The sequence below is a fragment of the Barbus barbus genome (genome assembly GCF_936440315.1).
Source record: "Barbus barbus genome assembly, chromosome: 48".
Classification (NCBI taxonomy): Eukaryota; Metazoa; Chordata; class Actinopteri; order Cypriniformes; family Cyprinidae; genus Barbus; species Barbus barbus.
Window position 1 is genome coordinate 6858914 of NC_136726.1, and position 18662 is coordinate 6877575.

General features: G+C 36.2%; 2 protein-coding genes across 4 annotated transcripts in view; one reads left to right on the forward strand and one right to left on the reverse strand.

The window, feature by feature from the left end:
* The first annotated feature begins 566 nt into the window (after positions 1 to 566).
* Positions 567 to 7869, forward strand: LOC306866489 (uncharacterized protein). The gene is made up of 3 exons (XM_079411728.1): positions 567 to 820; positions 1109 to 1159; positions 3286 to 7869. The coding sequence occupies exon 3, from the start codon at positions 3301 to 3303 to the stop codon at positions 6247 to 6249; it is 2949 nt and encodes a 982-aa protein (XP_079267854.1). The 5' UTR covers positions 567 to 820; positions 1109 to 1159; positions 3286 to 3300; the 3' UTR covers positions 6250 to 7869.
* Positions 2981 to 18662, reverse strand: part of LOC306866490 (uncharacterized protein) — a 28758-nt gene continuing 13076 nt past the window's right edge. The window contains exons 4-13 of one of the 3 annotated variants that reach the window (XM_079411731.1): positions 18448 to 18587; positions 17157 to 17418; positions 16437 to 16577; positions 11536 to 11579; positions 10583 to 10664; positions 10122 to 10262; positions 9393 to 9491; positions 8364 to 8456; positions 8132 to 8238; positions 2981 to 3122 (exon numbers count right to left, since the gene is read on the reverse strand). In XM_079411731.1, the coding sequence (XP_079267857.1) occupies positions 8155 to 8238; positions 8364 to 8456; positions 9393 to 9491; positions 10122 to 10262; positions 10583 to 10664; positions 11536 to 11579; positions 16437 to 16577; positions 17157 to 17418; positions 18448 to 18587 (1086 nt within the window). In that variant the 3' untranslated portion in view covers positions 2981 to 3122; positions 8132 to 8154. Of the gene's footprint in view, positions 3123 to 8126; positions 8239 to 8363; positions 8457 to 9392; positions 9492 to 10121; positions 10263 to 10582; positions 10665 to 11535; positions 11580 to 16436; positions 16578 to 17156; positions 17419 to 18447; positions 18588 to 18662 lie in introns of all 3 variants that reach the window. The other 2 variants (XM_079411730.1, XM_079411729.1) reach the window with 2 other exon arrangements.

An 18662-nucleotide genomic window follows, 5' to 3' on the forward strand; every position in this document is an offset into this window, starting at 1 on the left:
AACAATGCATAAATAATCATTAATTATATTAAATAGTATTTTTGAAAATTTAAATAATACATTTACATAAATCAGGGGGTGGTGAAACTTGTATATCACTTTACTTACATGGATTAATTAATTCACCATTATGCACATGTACCAGTAATTTGAGTTTCATGCTCTTCTCTTTTATAATGTAAAAAGTGTAAATGTCAGCTTCATCATATATGCCTGGAAGATTGATGGTTGTAACGTAACACGTGAGCTCTTTAGTGTAATCAAATCAGATGGCTTTTTATTCCAACTCTTACTCCTTGTCAGAGGCTTCCGTAAATATTTAGTTCACAGGATTAAGTTTAAACTAGGTTTAATCACACTTAGTGCTCATTTACACACAACTTTACTCAAAGTTCTGTTTGGCATTTCTGAAGACAAGTCTTGCAAAGACAATTCACAATGGACTACTGTAAAGATTTGGCCCGCAATAGATAGAGCTCCAAAATAAATAACTACTACGTCTTAACTGTAGGGGGCGCTGTGCTTATAGATTGTGTAAATGAGGGTGTGCATCTGGTGTCATGGGGGAGGGGGGACACTTGGTGATATCTAAGGTGACCTGTATCCCCTCTGCTTCGCTGACGGTTCCCTCTACACCGTCACCACTCTCCATGCATTCTGAGTAACAGACTCAGGCTTTTATTTTTGGACTGCTATGGAGCCTGTGCCTTCCATTTGAAGGAAGGGGGAATAGTTGAACTCAACATGAGTCTCCCGTTCTGACAGTCCAAGCTGGGACAAGCAGGCAGCCACCGGACACCCCTGAACAGCAGACAAACAGGTATAAAACCATAAAAATCTGCTTTAAATTTTATATTTTTGGATATTATTAAATTAATTCCTAGTGTGGAAGGGCATGCCATGTCTGTCCTTTGGGAAAAGGCTTTAGCAGTTTGTTGCAGGCTAACTTGTTAGGTTTGTGCAATAGGGACTGTAATATAGCACTGTAAAACTGAAATTAATAATACTGATATTGGTTTCCTTGTCACCATATATTATGTCTTTATTAAAATTTAGTTGCTTATTTTAAAGGGCATGTAAAATAAATTATACATGTTGATATTTACAGGGGACCTTGTCTGAAGTGTCTTCAACTGTCTTCTGTTACAGTCATCTCTTGGTAAGTTATGTTTTTTTAAGCACATGCGTATAAGTGTACATATTACTATATATTTTTACATGTACAATGATGACTTTTTTTCACCAGGTGGTTGCTATGAAGCAATTATGCTGTGCATGATTGTACTGCTTTGCTATTCTTGCCCTTTCCGCTTTTGAACTTGCATCTTGGAAATTTCCCAAACTGCCCAGCCTACCAGGGCCTTAAAAGGAGGACCTCCTCTCATATCGTTCTTCGTATCACTCTGGGCTTGGGGCTTCTTTTACAAGCTTTTACAGGTGGCCTACATTTGCACTATTGCAAAAAGATTGTGTTATATGAAAACAAAATAAGTCATGTTGCTTAGTATTGTATCCTTAAAAAATGTTCCTAAGTCCACTGGATTTAATTTGTAGTCGGTTTTTGTATTTTGTTGTCAAATATCTAAACATAGATGAATAAAAATAAGATGAAGAAATTGCTAAAACTTGTTTAGGGAGAATATATACTGAATTCAGTTTTTCTTCCCCAATGGCATGTTTTTAAACTTATTTTAAGCACAAATATAGCTAAATTTAGTGAGATTTATTCTTATATCAATATAATCTTGTATTCTTCTTTCATACCGGAATAAGTGCCTTGGATTCCTTTCTTATAATAGATTTATTCTTACATTTATGCTTTCCCAAAAATGCTTATGAACCCACCGATTCATAACCTTTATATAATGATCTTAATTATTGCATAAATGAGCCAGGAAAGCTAATTATTATCTTAATGTTTTATAGTAGGGTAGTTTAGTAAATATATCAATACAGTATGAAAAACTTAAAAGCAGCTCTGTGATATGTGATCTTAGGTTGTGCATCAACAGAAACCACTGAATCTGGTTTATTATGTAATTTAATGTAGCTGCTCCACCGATGGCTAAAGCAGCGACTGCTTGGCATTGGTTTATGGTGAGGGTGGAAAGTGGCACCACACTCTGTGACATGGAGCAGATGCTCATTTGCTTTCACCCTAAAATTAGGCCAAGGAGCTATCCTAGATGTGTTGTGGAAGTTTACTGCATGTGAACATGTCATTAACGGAGACATTGTATCAAGTGAAAACTATTCTGATATTTCTATTTTACACTGAGAATAAGCAGCCAAAATCCAAATTAAGAACCATACAAAATATCAAATTTATTGAAAATAAAAGATGTACTTGCCTATAAATAATTGCCTTATTTTAACCATTCTCATTACCATTGGGTAGCAAAATGCTCATACCTAAACAAACATGTTTATTTTAATATTATAAATATGATAAATGGAGTAATTCCAGTGTTTTCATGAAAACCAAAAAAGGAAAATCAATGTTATATGTGTAATAAAATATAACAGTAAAAGATTGGTTGTGATTTAAAATGCATAAGAATTAACTGCAGGAATTTTGGAATATGTTTTTGGATTATTCTATTGTTAATCTATTCAAGTCTATATGAAAATATAAAATATAAAAATAGCATAGATAATCAATAAAAACAGTTGACAAAAGTCATAACTTTGATCTGTTAGACATTCACATTCAGTTCATACTCATACATTTGTTTGAAGTGGGCATAATATCAGCACAAATACTGCAGATGATACTGAGGAAAAAGAAAAGAAACTAAGATATTTTATTCTGTTGCAATCGATCAGAATTCTGAGAATAATTTTACATTTATATATATATATATATATATATATATATATATATATATGAGACAAATAGATTGTAGAAAAACGTTTCAAAGTCATGCCATTAGAACAGTCAAAAATGGAACAATCATAAAAAAACAAAAGCACATAAAATGTAGTGTAATTGTTTCTTCCTTATGTTTTGAAAAGTTTATTGAAATATTGTACTACATATGTCAATGAATGTGTTCTTGGTGAATCAGGAAAGAGGTTATTGCTGAATTAAATTCCTCACAAGCGATCGCTGGAAAATTCACCTGAAAAAAAATAGAGAAAACAACAGTATTAACGAGCAAAGCATTTTGCTAACTTATTTTCCGATACCTAGTTTTGGAATGGTTTGCACCTGTTCACCATTATAAGCAAGAACATTCATTGTTTTGTTCAAAGCACACAAGACCTGTTATTTATTTGTTTCAGGGGGCTGAAGATTTAATGGCTGTCAATATTGGCAATGCTACCCAGGCAGGCCTGCTTTCCCAGCAGTACCCCCCACCTTTGTTTCCCAAACCTGGGAAAGAAAATGTCCGGCTCCAGAAACTACTCAAGAAGACAGCGAAGAAAAAAGCTGCAGCCCAGTCCTCACAACTGTCGGTCCCCTTCCGCTCAAGCCTCTCTCCAGTAAATGAAGCAAGCCCTGACCTGGAGCACAGTGATCACTCAACTCCTCCTAAGACTCCAGAGACGCCTTACTACATTGGCACAGCACACCCACGATTCAACGTCCGACCACTGTATCAGCATGTGTCATCTCCTTATCCTCATCACAGAGGATTCACTTACGGCAAGACGGCAAGGTTTTCACCACAACCGTATGCGACTCCTCAACGCCTGTCTCCAGCATTTCCATGCACAGCCTCACCAGTACCAGGACTTGACACACATGCAACTGTTCCAGTCACTATACTACAAACTTCACAAAGAGTGGAAGTCAACTCAAATCTTACCACTCATGTAACCTCTAAATCTCCAAGCCCTCAGCCAGCCACTTTGAATGTTTCTAGAACAGCAAAGTCATTGTTTGAAGTTCCGCAAATCACCAATTACACAGCAAAGTCAGTAGGTGTGAGAACACCTCGTGCATCACCAACAAGGAGTAAAACACCTACTGCAGAGTTACTGAAAGGCCCAACGCCAACATTTGAGGTTAGAAGGATAGTGACACCAACATCTGAAATAAGAAGAGACAGAACACCTACCAGAGAGATCAGAAGGGTTACAACACCAACATTTGAAGTCAAGAGGATTTCAACCCCAACTTCAGAAATTAAGAAAAGCCAAACTCCAACTTTAGAAATCAAGAAAGAGACAATTCCATCTTCTGAAATGAAAAGGCTCACTACTCCAGCTTCAGAGACTAAACAAAATGCAACACTGACACCTGAGACAAAACGGGGTACAACTCCAACGCTTGAGGCAAAGGGGGCTACAACACCAACAAGAGTAAAGACACCAACATTTGACTTTATTTCAACAAAAACACCTTCAGCACGTCCCAAGACACCGTCAGATCCTGTGTCACGTGTTAGAGTATCTGTGATTGAGATTTCAAGACCAAATCCACTTTTATTTGCTGTGTCTCCTGTTCACATGGAGGGCAGAAGATCCAAAACGCCAACCTCAAGTTTGACTGGTCCACACGATGAAATGCATAAAACATCAAATCAAGTGTATGACACCAGTCATTCAGAAATATTACAAAATGGGGACATAGATGTCAAATCAACTGAACCCTTACAAGAAAAGCTGGATAAGGCCACAGAAAACCTGTTAAAACGTGAGTCATCAAAGCCAAAGTCCCAAATACAGGAAAGCCCAAATGAGCAGCCAAAGTCTAAAACCCCAACAACACCCAAGATTGAACCTGCACATCCTGCTTTATCCTCAGTTGGGTATCAAAAAACGTTATATAGAGTCCCTCCATTTGCAGGTCAAAGACCCCAAACACCAACAGCACCTAAATCCAAACCAACATATTATGGATTGACTCCCTCTGAATATGTTGCCCATGGAGGAATAAAGAGTTACACACCCAGTTTTAGCATTTCTACATCAAGTGCAGAGACAACTCATCTTCCAACACAGGAACCAGTAGTACCTCAACCTGATGTAAATGTGACCATGACGAATGACAAGTCTGAGGTAAAGCCTAAAGAACAAGTTGAAGTCCAGCCACCTCAGGCTCCACCTCCAGAGGTTTCAAAGTTAGCATCTGAACCAGAACCAAACTCTGTAAGGGACATTCCCATGTCAACTGTGCCAGAATTAAAAGCAAAAATTCCTGATGTTAAAATTCCAACTATTGTGGTATCTGTAGCTGACACATCACCATCAGAAGCAAAAGCAGAGCCAATAAGTACTGTGACCCCAAGAGTCAGAACTCCAACCTATGGATCTCCCAGACTTTCCCAAATGACACCAACCCCTCCAACTGTGAAGGTAACTCCGAAATCTGATAGTAAGGCTGTGCCATTATCTGACCAAGATGTGGGAAAGCCAGCTCTTCCAAAGGTGTCAGAAGGTAAAGTTAATGCTGAAACAACCAATGTAACAGAGAAGCCAACAGAGGCAAACATGTCTTTGTTAGAGAGAATTAAGAAGAAGAAGCTTGAAGCTGTTTCTTCTGTAAAACCTCCTGAAAAAGGAGAGGTTAAAGATGAGGTTAAGCCACTGGCTAAACCAAAAGAAGACCAAAAGAACCTTGAAACAAAAGACACTGAACCTGAAAAGGTTGACAGAGTGGAAACAAAAGCTAGCCCCCAACAAGAGATCAGGTCTGCAGTGGAAAAGGAGGAGGGTGAGGAAGGCTCCTCCCTAACTGCAGAGCCTCTCTTGAAGGTGATGCAGAAATCAAAAGGCATGAAGTCAAAACCCAGTGGCTGGTCTCGCCTTAAGAAACATATGGTGGTTGAAGCAGAGGAGCCCACGTTTCCAGAGGTAGAGCCTGCATCAAAGAAAGATGTCCCTGTCAGCGCTGATAAAAATGTAAGTGAAATGCAAAATAAGTATGAAGCCGAAGCTAAGCCTACTGACAGCCAGGACAGTAGAGACTCCCCAATGGCAGCAAAAATGTGGGATGCTGTCCTCTTCCAAATGTTCTCCACCAAAGAGAATATATTGCAACAAATTGAAACCAATAAAACCGAGGAGCAAAAGAAGATGGAGGCAGAACAGAAAATGGCAAAAGAGATCCCCACATTTGCGAATCGTTTGCCAGTTCTCCTGTACAGCCCGCGGTTTGATGCCAGACGACTAAGAGAGGCAGCTTCGCGACCAGCAACAAAGATTGCAACAGTTTTTGAAATGGGACTCATAGGCCGCAAAAATAAAGACGAAGAACCAAAAGACTTTAATAGAACAGCCAAAGGCTTCATTACTTCTTAAACCACTGACGTCTAACTGGATAACATATAAATAGTGGGCAAGGATGTTGTTAGCTTTCATTGCGATGATAAAGTTCTGTTTATTATCCAGTCCAATTCTTTACATATGCTTTTATAACTTTATAACAGGTCAATTGGCAAGTAAACTAAACAATGACTATGTGTCAAATGCACAGTATTTGTAGTAGGTAATTGCCCACTTGTCAACTGGCATTAGCCATTTAAGCTAATTAGAATATTGAATAAAGAAAAATCTTATCGCTTTGAAGCTTTTAAATTTAAAAGTTTATTGCTTAAGATTTTCAAAGCTCATCTCAGCATTTTTTATGAGCATGTTAAATATGTTAATAATTTTGATAATACTTACATCCCTGAACACCTTCGTCAAAAATAAATGATTTAATAATACAGAGATGTCACTCCAGCCTGCCACAAGAGACAAATCTAAGCAAAATCAAGAGTGTTTTGGGGTATGAACATGTAAAATATAAAGCCGGTTTCAGGTATCGAAAATTTTTAGTAACCCTACGGCATTCTTTTTTAACATTACAATGAAATACACCATACCTTTTTCTCGGTAATATTTTTCTACAGCCATTATTCTATGGTGCTTAATGGGCCGTAAAAGTCTTTGTGAGGATAAGATCTAGATAGCATGGTGTTAAGGTACAGATTGCTATTGTATGTTTTTTAAGGTGTAAGGACAATTGAGAGTGAATTTTTAGGTGGATGGGTAAATGGAACCAGTTAACGGCGGAAGAAAGAATTAACAGATAGTATAAGAAAGAGATGTATACAGTAAGTATGCTAAGTTTTGGAGATTTGTTCTTAGCCTTATTAGTACAGAAAGCAAGGCATGGCGCACTCTGCTTGGTGCTTAGTGTTGACAAAGAGCTTTCACAGATGGAGCCACAAAAGGGGCTTTCCAAACCTTTAATATAAAATCTCTGATTGCTTCAATATGATTAAATGAATAACAGTGAATGCTGATTGTCAACTCCAACTCCTGCATGTTCTTATTTCAGGCTTAGGTAATGTTAAGTTTGTAGGCTTGGCCTTTTTTAGCATGTTTGTCTTTTGTTGCAGAAACTGACTGAGAATACTTGCTCTTTACTGATGCTGATGTGTATAATGCTAATGCTATATGCTAAGGTGCACTGTACTAAATTGAATGTTATTTTATATATTTTTTTAATAAAATACCTGTTTTGAGAGAGGATATTTTGTATGACTACTTTTATGTCAATGAATGAAAACATTTGCATTGTGTTATAAGCTTGCTGTGATTTGATTGAGATATTTATCAATGTATTATCAAACAGGTGTATGAAAAATCTTTAGACGACGAGATTTAAACATGTAAAAACATTTCAGGTGTTTTCAGTCTATTTTAAAATGAATTATATTCACTCTTAAATGTTTACTTGAGATAGCATCTTAACTTTTTATGTGATATTCTTATTTCAAGAATGTTTTGAATTTGAACATGAGTGATATGACTTTTTAGGGCTCTCATTTATGTACTTGGGGAAATGGATATCATCCCATAAGGCACTGGAAATCCAGTCGCTCTGGGGTTTTGTGTCTTTTCAAAGTATAATAAAAGCATATTTTAATGCTCTAATGCTTCAACAGTCAGTATTTTAAAACTAATCTTAGCTAGTTTACTATGTAGCTAGTTTAGTACTAGCTAGTTAATATTAGATAACATTACCTAGCATGCCTCTGTTGGCCTGCAAAAAGGCATCAAGACCAAGTATCCATATTGTTGTTGTTTTGGCATTTTTATTTAAAGAAACATTTTAATTAATTTTACTCAAACCAATCCACATGTGAACTGTTTTTTAGCTTTAAATTATGTAAAAGAGAAGAAAGCACCTCACTTGTTTTTCAGTTCGGGTAGACACTAATGATCACCATCAGTGGAAAGCTTCTCGTATTTTCCATGGCCTGTCACAACAAACTTGTACCGTGTACCCAAGGAGGATCCCTACAATGTAAAAGGTGAGTAGAAGAAATAGTGAGAGTGGCATTAAGCAAGAGATTCATTCAACTAAAAAAAAAAAAAAATCATTTTAAGGTTTTCACTACAAGACTTTTTATCTGAATATTTACCTTTCCTCCTAGTCCTGGTCTCTCTCCTGCAGAACCTTCTCCAATAATTTCCCACATGTTCTTTTTCTGCAGAACATCTCCAGGTTTAACATCCTGGAAATAAACATTAGAAAGCATTTGTTAAGAGTGACTTTGTTTTCCTAAATCTGCTTTTGTACCAATATCCTTTTATGGAATAGTTGACCTGAAGTCATTATTCACTGATTAACTGACTAAATCAGTGAGTCATTGAGTTGAACTCGAGAACCAGATTATCCTGATTCTTTGAGTCATTAGGTTGATATTGTCAACCGTATTAATAAACTCTTCAGACTTCAGAAGACTTGGAATATAGTGGTGAAGTAGTATAAATTACTTTTAATGGTGCTTTTTTTTTTTTTGTCCTTTTAGAAATTTGAAAGATTCAGCCCCCCATTCGTTGCAATTGCATGGAAAATAGAAACCAGCACAGTCTTCAGAATTGCTCCTTTTGTTTTCCACAATAAGTAAATCACACATATTTGGAATAACATGAGGGTGAGTAAATGACTTTGGGTGAACTATTTATTTGACATAAACCAGATGTCATAATCTACTATCACTCAATTAATGATTCAAAGATAAAATTCAATCATGTAGCCTTTTTTCTGGTCTTCAAACGCTGGATGTAATGATCTTAAGGTTTTTTTCTTCAGAATTTAACTGCTAACATTATAAACCACATACCCACATCAAAGAACATTGTGGTTTACTGCATGATGATTGATTAGCTGGATTTTGGGAAAATAAGTGAAGTTGCAGTAGCTCAGTCTAATAAATGTCAACATAAATGTCCCTTTTTGTTATTTTACAGTACATATATATATTTTTTTATTACATTTAATATGTCTGTCTGTTCTACACAGAAACAGCTGTCTCAGTATTAAAAAAAAAATATGCCTATTCAAATATTAGTTATGTTTTCCATTACACCATGGGACAAATACATGTATTTCTCTCCAGCACATTGGTTACCATCTAAAGATTTTCAAGGTTCATTAATAGACTTACAGATGGTGTGGAAGGAGAGTGTCTGTTCCCGCCTTCTGGACTTCCTTTCACCCAATGGTTGATCAGGTTTGCTACACCCACTTTCACACAGTCTGTATCCTATACAGCATGTATAACAAAACTGAATTACAAATAATGTAAATTATTTTCTTCTTTGTATGTTTTAGTTTTGGCTTCATATGTTGATGGAGTGGTGAAGCACAATTCATAAGGTGATGATTGATCTGGCAAATATTTCCCAAGAATTCCAACACAAGAGCTTCCCATTGATGGTTGTTCATATGTGTCAGACTCTGGCAAATGGATAGTGTGGGTGTGAATGTGAAAGTGTAAAGAGCAGATGTTATTCCACGCTACATGACCTATCTCACGCTGGAGCCACCTCTTGACCTCCAAACTTGCACAATCTGAGACTCATTCAAAGCAATACTAGAAGTGCCCTGACATCACTGTTTTCCCTCATAATATTTAAAGGGGTGATATGAAACAGCTGATTTCTTAGTAGTTTGAATGCTTGCTCCACTATTACTCCCATAACGACTTGAAGTACAGAACATGGAGCATTTTTTTATGATTTCATCATGCTTGAAAGGTTTAGCACCCTATGTAAGAACGACCAGTGCAATATTCAAAATGTTTGTTTTTTCTGAAACAACATGACGGTAAGAGAGTGATGACCAAGTTTTCTTTTTGGGTGTGAGTCAATGAATGAAGCATTTGATTTCTGACCTTTAGAGGCGTTCCTTTCGGGCTGCTTTGACTACAGGCCTCTCCTGCTTCAAAAAGGGTTTTTTTGGAGGCCACCGGAGCAGAAACACTGGGCATGTCCACTGATGCTGACTTAGTCAATTTTGCTTCTTTAGAGGAGATCTGCAACACATTAAGACAGTTAGGCTCAGTGAGTCAGAGCGATAAATTGTTGTTTCTAAAGAAATATTGTAAATGTAGCAATAGACTGTCTCAGGAGGTGGTACAAAAAGAGATCCCATTTAATCACTCTAAATATAAACCATCTGATCCATTTGTTTAAATGCTGCCAGAGACAGGCCTGATTTCTCTAAATAATGGTTTGACTAAGAGATCTTTTTTAAACCAGTCATTAGATAATAAAATGAGACTTTACTGTCCATACTTTGACGACAGATTACATATATCAATACATAAAAAGCAAAACAGACTGTAAATTGAACCTCAATTGCATGAGTGTATTGTTCCAGTTTGTCATCAATCTTGGGCAGAAGTACAGGTCTCTGGGTCTTCTTGAAACTGTTACTGTTTTCAAACAAAGATTTGTATGAACCAGTGTCATTTTTGCTTATTTAGAAAAAAAATAAATATGCAAAGTTTTAAAGTTTTACATTGCAATATACATATTAGATGAAAAACTAATAAAATAATAAGACAAGCAAAAGTTAGAAGTACTAACATTACTAAAACTGAAATAAAAATAAAGCATATTGTATTTAGGAATATATAGTATATAGAAATATAAAAAATAAGAAAAATGACAAACGCACATTACAAAATTAATACAATTTTACAAATTAAAATGAACTGAAAATATAACAATAAAAAGCTAAATAAATACTATAATAGTAATAATACTAAAATGAGTTGGCAAAATGCATTAAAAATATGTTTGATCTTACAGTGTTTGTAAGGCTACCATATATTGCAACATAAATATTTACATTTTTAAAAACTTACAAAATTGCAACCATCTAACAGGACATTTACCAAAAAAGTAACAAATAAAAAAAAAAAATTTTTTTTTAATTATTATTATTATTATTATTTCACATAGTCTTCTGAATGTTTTGCATGTATAGATAAGTCTAATTTCGATCCACCACAATATCTTAGCAGACATCAGGAAAAGTGTACACTCCACATCTGGTTAAAGTTAGCCGACCCATAAATCACTGCTGACAAGGCGATGGACTAACAAAGTATTACAGTGACTTATGCCACCTATGTCAATATTTACTTTTAGACAACAGACATTTTGCCAACATACCTGTAAGTTTTTGTCAAGAATCTGCCATTTATAGCAAACTCACCGAGGCCAAGAATGTCAAGTAGATTGTGCGCTTTCTCATTTGCTGAGTCGTATTACTCATTTTATGTTGATGAATGAACTCACCTCTTCTTTAAAGATCGATTCAAGGATTCTGTTCTCTCTGTGATCTGGAATTAAAAGAAAGTTACATAAAAAAAAAGTTACAAGCAGAGTTTGAAAAAAACTGAGAGGATTCCATGTCATATTTAATTAAAGGTTGTGTTTTTAGCAACAAAAGATATAGTTTTCCCCTCCAGTGAGCCGTTACCTTGAAAACTGCTATGACTGGTTCACTGAGTCAGTGAGCTGAACTAAAGAATCAGACTAGTGATTAGCTCTTTTGAACTCATTCTTTTCAGTGAATTGGTTGATCCAGTTGAACTGGACTAATTCTCTGCATGAACCAGTCACAACAGCTCTCAATTTAATTCACTGGTGAAATCAATTTCAGTAAATACACTTAAATTTAGGTCATGATATGGCTTCAGAAAACAGAAGATATATAGCAGTAATATCCCAGACACCAAAAAAAAAAAAAAAAATATATATATATATATATATATATATATATATACATTTTCAAACATATTTGCTGAAATATGAAAATAGTTTCAAAATATTTAGCATATATTTAAATGTCCACAAATACATTTCAAAATATACCAAAAAATGTGTGTGTGTGCACTTGTATGTGTATGTATATTAATATATATATGTATATTAGGGCTGTCAGTCCTGTCATAAATCTGACTGTGAAAATACACACAAAACATTATTTAAAGCTATTTTGTGTTGAATGAGAAATTTTCAATTAGACATTCAATTAGAAATAAATATTTTATTTGATTCAACATAAAATTTATTACAAATAAACATTTAGGCTACAATGGCCTAACAAAAACTATGGAACATAAAAGGAGATAATTGTTTGTTCATATAATGAAAGTCACCGGTAACCAAAACAGTTTTGTTACCAACAGTCTTAAAAATACCTTCTCTTGTGTTGCCCAAAAGAAAGGTTTGAAATGACATGAGGGTGAGTAAATGACAGAATAAAATTTTTTGGTGAACTATCCCTTTAATATTTGTATTATTATTATTTTATGATTGAAAAGATACTCTAAATAAGAATAAATAAGAATAATCTGCCAGCAGGTGGCGGTAAATATCTTTATGAGTCATTCATTCATTTGATTCATTCAAATGGCTGATTCATTCAGGAATTAAAGGGGTCATATGAACAATATGTTGTATATTTGGTGTAATGTAATGTTTTTATGTGGTTTAAAGTAAAAAAAAAAAACACATTATTTTCCACATACTGTACATTGTTGTTACTCCTCTATGCCCCGGCTTTCTGAAACGCATCGGTTTTTACAAAGCTCATCGTTCTGAGAAGCGAGGCGTGCTCTGATTGGCCAGCTATCCAGTGCGTTGTGATTGGCCGAATACCTCAAGTGTGAGATGGAAATGTTACGCCCCTCACCGTATTGTAATGCAGTTTCCTAACGCAGACGAGAATAAAACAATAAAACCAATTACAAACGAAGCATTTGTTGCATCCAGTGGGGACATAATTACTGATTATAATGACTTATACTGTGTTTTTTAAACATTACCATGTCTTCATTTGTGATCGGTGAAACGACACACAACAAGCACTACTCTACACTGCTCAAAACTCGCATTTGAATCATCAGTAGCAGAAACGTACTTACAGGCTGCGAGTCAGAAGCGTCAGACTGTCCTTGAAAAGTTGGAATTGCCCCACTTTATAGAAACAGCCTTTGTGCAAGCCAGCATTGTAGGCTACTCGCCTGCCAGGTTCAGGAAATAGTCCTCTGTAAAATGTGCTGCACACACTCTAATATTTGCATTGTACTGCTCTGGAACAGTGTTGTAAATACAACTTAACCACTGATTTCTAGTTGTGTCCTCTTTTGGAAGCCCAAACAAAGCACTTTCGTTTTCACAATGAAACACAGCGTCTCCAGGCAGCAACAATACTACAACGAGAATAAAAATCACGCCCTCTTCCATTGCGTATACATTTGGGTGGTTTTATGAATATCTCCCCACATCGTGACGTAGATGTTTGAATGAGCCGTTTTAGGGGGGCGTGGCAGAGTCTTAACTTTTATAAAGAATATCTCTTTGGTTTTGAGACTTTAGTCTTTGCAACTTCAGGGATCTTATCTATGCATGAACAGCTTGTAACACTCCAAAGAGAAAGGAAAACTTGAAATCACATCTGTAACAAAGTTCGTAGGTCGGGAAGAAGGAGGCGGGAACCGGCAAACATTTAAGAATTTAATAACAATAAACTTAATAGCAGGGACTGGGGCTTAACTTGTAATCTTTGCACTCTTGAGAGGAATTGCACAATTCAAGAAGAAACACCTCCTGTTGTTTGCAAGTTTAGCTTTGTCCTCAAGAACTTTCTATAAAGGTTCAAGATGATCAGATATGGTCACCTCAGATCTTTTCATGTAGGATTTATGAAGCTGATGTTATATTACTTGTTTTTTCTTTGCCCAGATGTCCAGGTTTTGTCCTCCTCATACTATGTTCTGCATCTTTGTGGGCTGACTTGCAGTGGATAAAAGCCAGTCAAACTATACATTTTATTTTTGCTAGGCTCATGACCTACAGTTTGTGTTTAGACTGAGTCGCTGAGGGCCTGAGCAGTTTTATTTTACGTTTGTAAGATTTGACTAGAGATGAATCCCCTTTGACATTAAAGAGTCTGCAGAACCATGCAAACCTCAGCGCCATAATGCTGTGTAGTTGCCAGTGCATCACTAAGCAGTTGTTAAGATGTTTTGGTCGGTTACTTGGTGGTTACCTATTCCACAACTCTCTCCAATACTCTGGTCTCTTGTTATGATTAGGGGTTTATTTGTTGTTGTGCCTTAAGCACCACTGGTTATGAATCTACCATTATGGTGTTTCCATTTTTGGCTATATGTACATTATGTTTTTAGGAAATTTAGACAGTTCATTAATGAATGCAAATGCTCAATAATCAGATAGAATGATCACGTAAAATTTATTGAAAAGCCTCTGAACGTGTTTTTTCATAAATTGAAGAAATGTAACTCGCCAGTTGTCTGATCCTATAAGTGCATCTATAAAACCACAAATCTTTTCACACACTGTCAAGCAAGTGCAGCAAATAAACAAATTACACTCATCAAGCAGTTTTGGTTGTTTAACTAAATAAACAAAAACATGCCCTAAAAATAAATTAAATCAATTTAAAGGAATATTCCAAGTTGCAAAGTGAGTTTCTAATGATTACCAAGTTACTATTTTTATTATTATTATTTATATTTTATTTGTTTGTTTTTTATTAAAATGCAGGTCATATATGTATATATATGTATGTATGTATGTGTGTGTGGTTGAACATATACATATATATAGTTGTTGTTGTTTTTGGTGTTTGGCTTAGAGTTATGTTAGAATCATTATTATACTCGTATACCTTTTGTTCTTTAATATTTTGAATTGTTTTTAGCTTTTTTTTTCATTTAAATGTAAAATTTTGACATTTTGTTGTATGCATTTTTATTTTATGCATTATGTCATATTTATCTTGTGTATAGGTAGTATTTATAAAGTTTTAGCTTTTAGTTTTGTATCTGTTTTTAGTTGTTTTAATACTACAATTGATTGCTTCTGTTGTCCTCATTTGTAAGTTGCTTTGGATAAAAGCGTCTGCTAAACGACTAAATAATTATTATTATTATTGTTATTTTATGGAATATTCAAAAACATGTTAATTTGTTCTGAACCAGGAATATTCCTGTAATTCTTATCTGAAGACCAATATATAAATATGCATGCTTGTTAGTTGACTCAGAAGATGTGTTCAACCACTTATACACTGCAAACGTGTGGGTATGTTCACAGCACAACAAGCACAAGCAACTTACAAAATAAAATGGAGCTTGTATTCTGGAAAAAAAGAACAGGATTATTTGTCATTGTTCTTCAATGTCTGAGAAATGCTTATTTGTTGTGACTGATTTCTAGGTTGTAAAGTTTCCAGATGTTTCATAGTGATCCAATAGTAGAACCATTTATAACCTTCCTGTTAGCAGTTCTTAAAATATTTTTTTTCTTGCACTCTTAAACATTGGCATTGATGGTTCCATGAAGAAAGTTTAACATCTATGGAATCTTTCCATTGCACAAATGTTGTTTATATTGGAAAAGGTTCTTTAGATTTTTAAAATGTTCTTTTAAGAACTGTTTGCTGAAAGGTTGTTTGCAGAACCAAAAATGGTTCTTCTATGGCATAATTGTTAAAACCCACTTTTGGAAACTTAATTTTTAAGAGTGTAGTGTGAAGAACATTTAATGGATGGATGGAAAGTTTCCATGGATGTTAAGGGTTCCTAATGGAACAACTGATGGCAAGACAGCAGGACCTCTGAAACATCAACAGCCGGTGAATGGAGGACGTTGTGTTCGGAGCTGTTTTTATTGCGTGTCATAGATTTCGTGAAAATGGAGATGGAACGTAAACACACAATTCATGTAATTGAAAGAGCATAAAAATGTGACTAAATCTCCTATGACAACTTGTAGTGTTATCTTCGAGGCCTATAGAGTTCCTATAGAACTGTTTTAGAGCCTAGTCTGAAGTAGGAACTTAATTAGTTCCCCCAAATGGAGTTCCTAGAACTAAATATGTTCCCATAGTTCCTGCTGTGTGAACATGCCACAAAGTGGGAACCTCCACCAATATATCTAGGAACTACGAAAAGGTTCTTGCGGTGCGAAAGCACCTATAATTACCCTTTTCTTTTGGTACTTTGGAGTACCATGAAAAACCACATGCATGGTTATCAGTCATTACCATGGTGTTTTTCAAAGTTTAATGGCATTAATTACTGATACCATCATTATACTATGGTACTGTCATGGTACTTTTTTGTTAGAAGAGGTAGAGTGTTTATGCAGATATGTATAGTTACCTTGAAAGTTGGACTTATGGGGTTTAGAGGGTTAAATGGATCATCACCATCTGTAGGTGTGACGTTGAGATTCTTCATTCTCTTTTCCGCTGCTTCCATCCTCCTCCTCTCAATGTCCTCCTTCATCTGTCTCTTGTCCTCCTGCAATTAATACAAATGAAACTGACTATGTTTATGCAAACCCTAATAAAAAATGTTCTACTACTGGAAGAAACATAGATAGATTAAAATTCCCACCAAAATAGAAAGTTCTATCATGACAACTCTCGGAGGGATTGGCATTGTAATGTACATGACAATGTTAATGTGTTTGGTCTTGGTGGAATAGATCTGCTACGCTGCTGTTGTGGCAGAGCAAGTACTGAGACTTGCTACTGCCCATCCATCTACAGATATGCTGCTGTGAGCATGTAAGAAATACAGCTGCTGCACATATAACATATATGACGTAACCCCCATATATAACATACATGAAATCGCCCTGTAACAGAGCTATACAGGTGGAGCTGGGGGAGGTGGAGGGTTTCTAAACTGAGCTGCAACTTCTACATCAAGCACTACCCAAGTATTTAAATGTTAAGCAACAAGCTCATTGGCTGCTGGTACAAAAAGAACCATTCAGCTGTGCCATGTGATAATTATGTCATTATATCAGAGTATGCCATCTAGAGTTTCATGCCAGAACTTTGGATTTAGACGAATAGAAATCAGCTCAGCCACCTCTTTTTTGGCTAGTTTCTGCTGTTCCTCTTCCTCTCTCTTCCGCTCCTCCTCTTCACGAGCCTTGCGTCGTTCCTCTCTCTTCTTCTTCAGTTCCTCCAGCTCCAGCTCAGCCTCAGCCTGACGCTGCCGTAACTGCTCCATTTCCTGGCTCTCCTTCTCCTGGTGGCTACGTCTGATCTTCTCCAGCTTCAGCTCGGTCTCCAGACCAGCGTGCATGTCCTTCTTAGTCTCAAAGACCTGATCTAGATCTACGGTCCTGCTGGAGTTAAGTGGAGAACAGGAAAACGGTGTTAGTCTCAGATGGCATGGTGGTCATTTCTATGAAACAATCATTAATTATCACTATTGGATCAACACATATTCTGATCAGTCATACATTACTTAATTATTTTTCCACACGGTCTATTATAAATCTATCTCAGACTTATGGCTTATGGGGGGTTTTCCACTGGGTACAGTACCTGGTACCTGGTACTTTTTTAGTACCACCTCGGCCAAGGTTCCAAGCGAGCCGTACTGTTACTAAAATGTGACGTGTAAACCCTGCTGATCACTGATTGGCTGGAGAAAATCGTCACTGCCTGCGTCATTTGAACTTGCGGCAGGAGACACAACAGACCTGCCAGATTTAAATCAGCACAGCCAGCGAAGGATCGAACGCAACTGTTTTGAATGAGCGCACCTTTCTTTTAACAACCAAAAAATGGCTGTTTCGTTGTCGGTTGAGGACGTACAGACTGTCCTCTCGTGATAGCCGAGGAGCGTATCCAGTGAGAGCGTGATGGAGCAATGCAGAATTAAAAAGTTTTTCAGGAGTCACGGCAGTAGAGGCGGCGCAACTATAACGACACGTGAATAATCCCGCCCACTCTAAAGCGGTACTAAACTGCAGTGGAAACGCAAACGCTGAACTGAGCCGTGCCGTTCTGAACCGTGCTGAGCCGAGTCATACCATGCAGTGGAAAAGCGCCATTAAATGGATAGTTCTTGGTCAGAATAAGCAGTAAAATGGGCCAGAAATTATGGTATTAGTTAAAGGTCTGGCTATACGATACTAGATATTAATTAACTCCCCAGCCATTTTAGAAACTTCCTGGCACAACTATATATATATATATACTCACACACACATATATACGTACATTTATACACACATACAAAATCCAAAAACAGGCTTCATTTTGATTGATTGATTGGTTTGTTTGTTTGGGGGAAACATGTGACCTAAGCATATCTTCATAAGATTTCCCCAAAAACCTAGATAAGAAAGTGTATGGAAACAAGTTACCTGGGTGATCTTTTGGTTTTGACCAGATGTGATGTCATTTCATCTGCAGCTGCCTCTCCATTGCCATTAGACATTCTGTCTTGCTGTAGGAAGACTTTCGACGTGTATGACACCTTCACCTCCTTCCTCTCCTCTTTCATCTGTGAGTGATGGTATTTATTTAGACATAGTAACATACATGATATGATGTTCTGTACTTCTGATATAGTACTGTA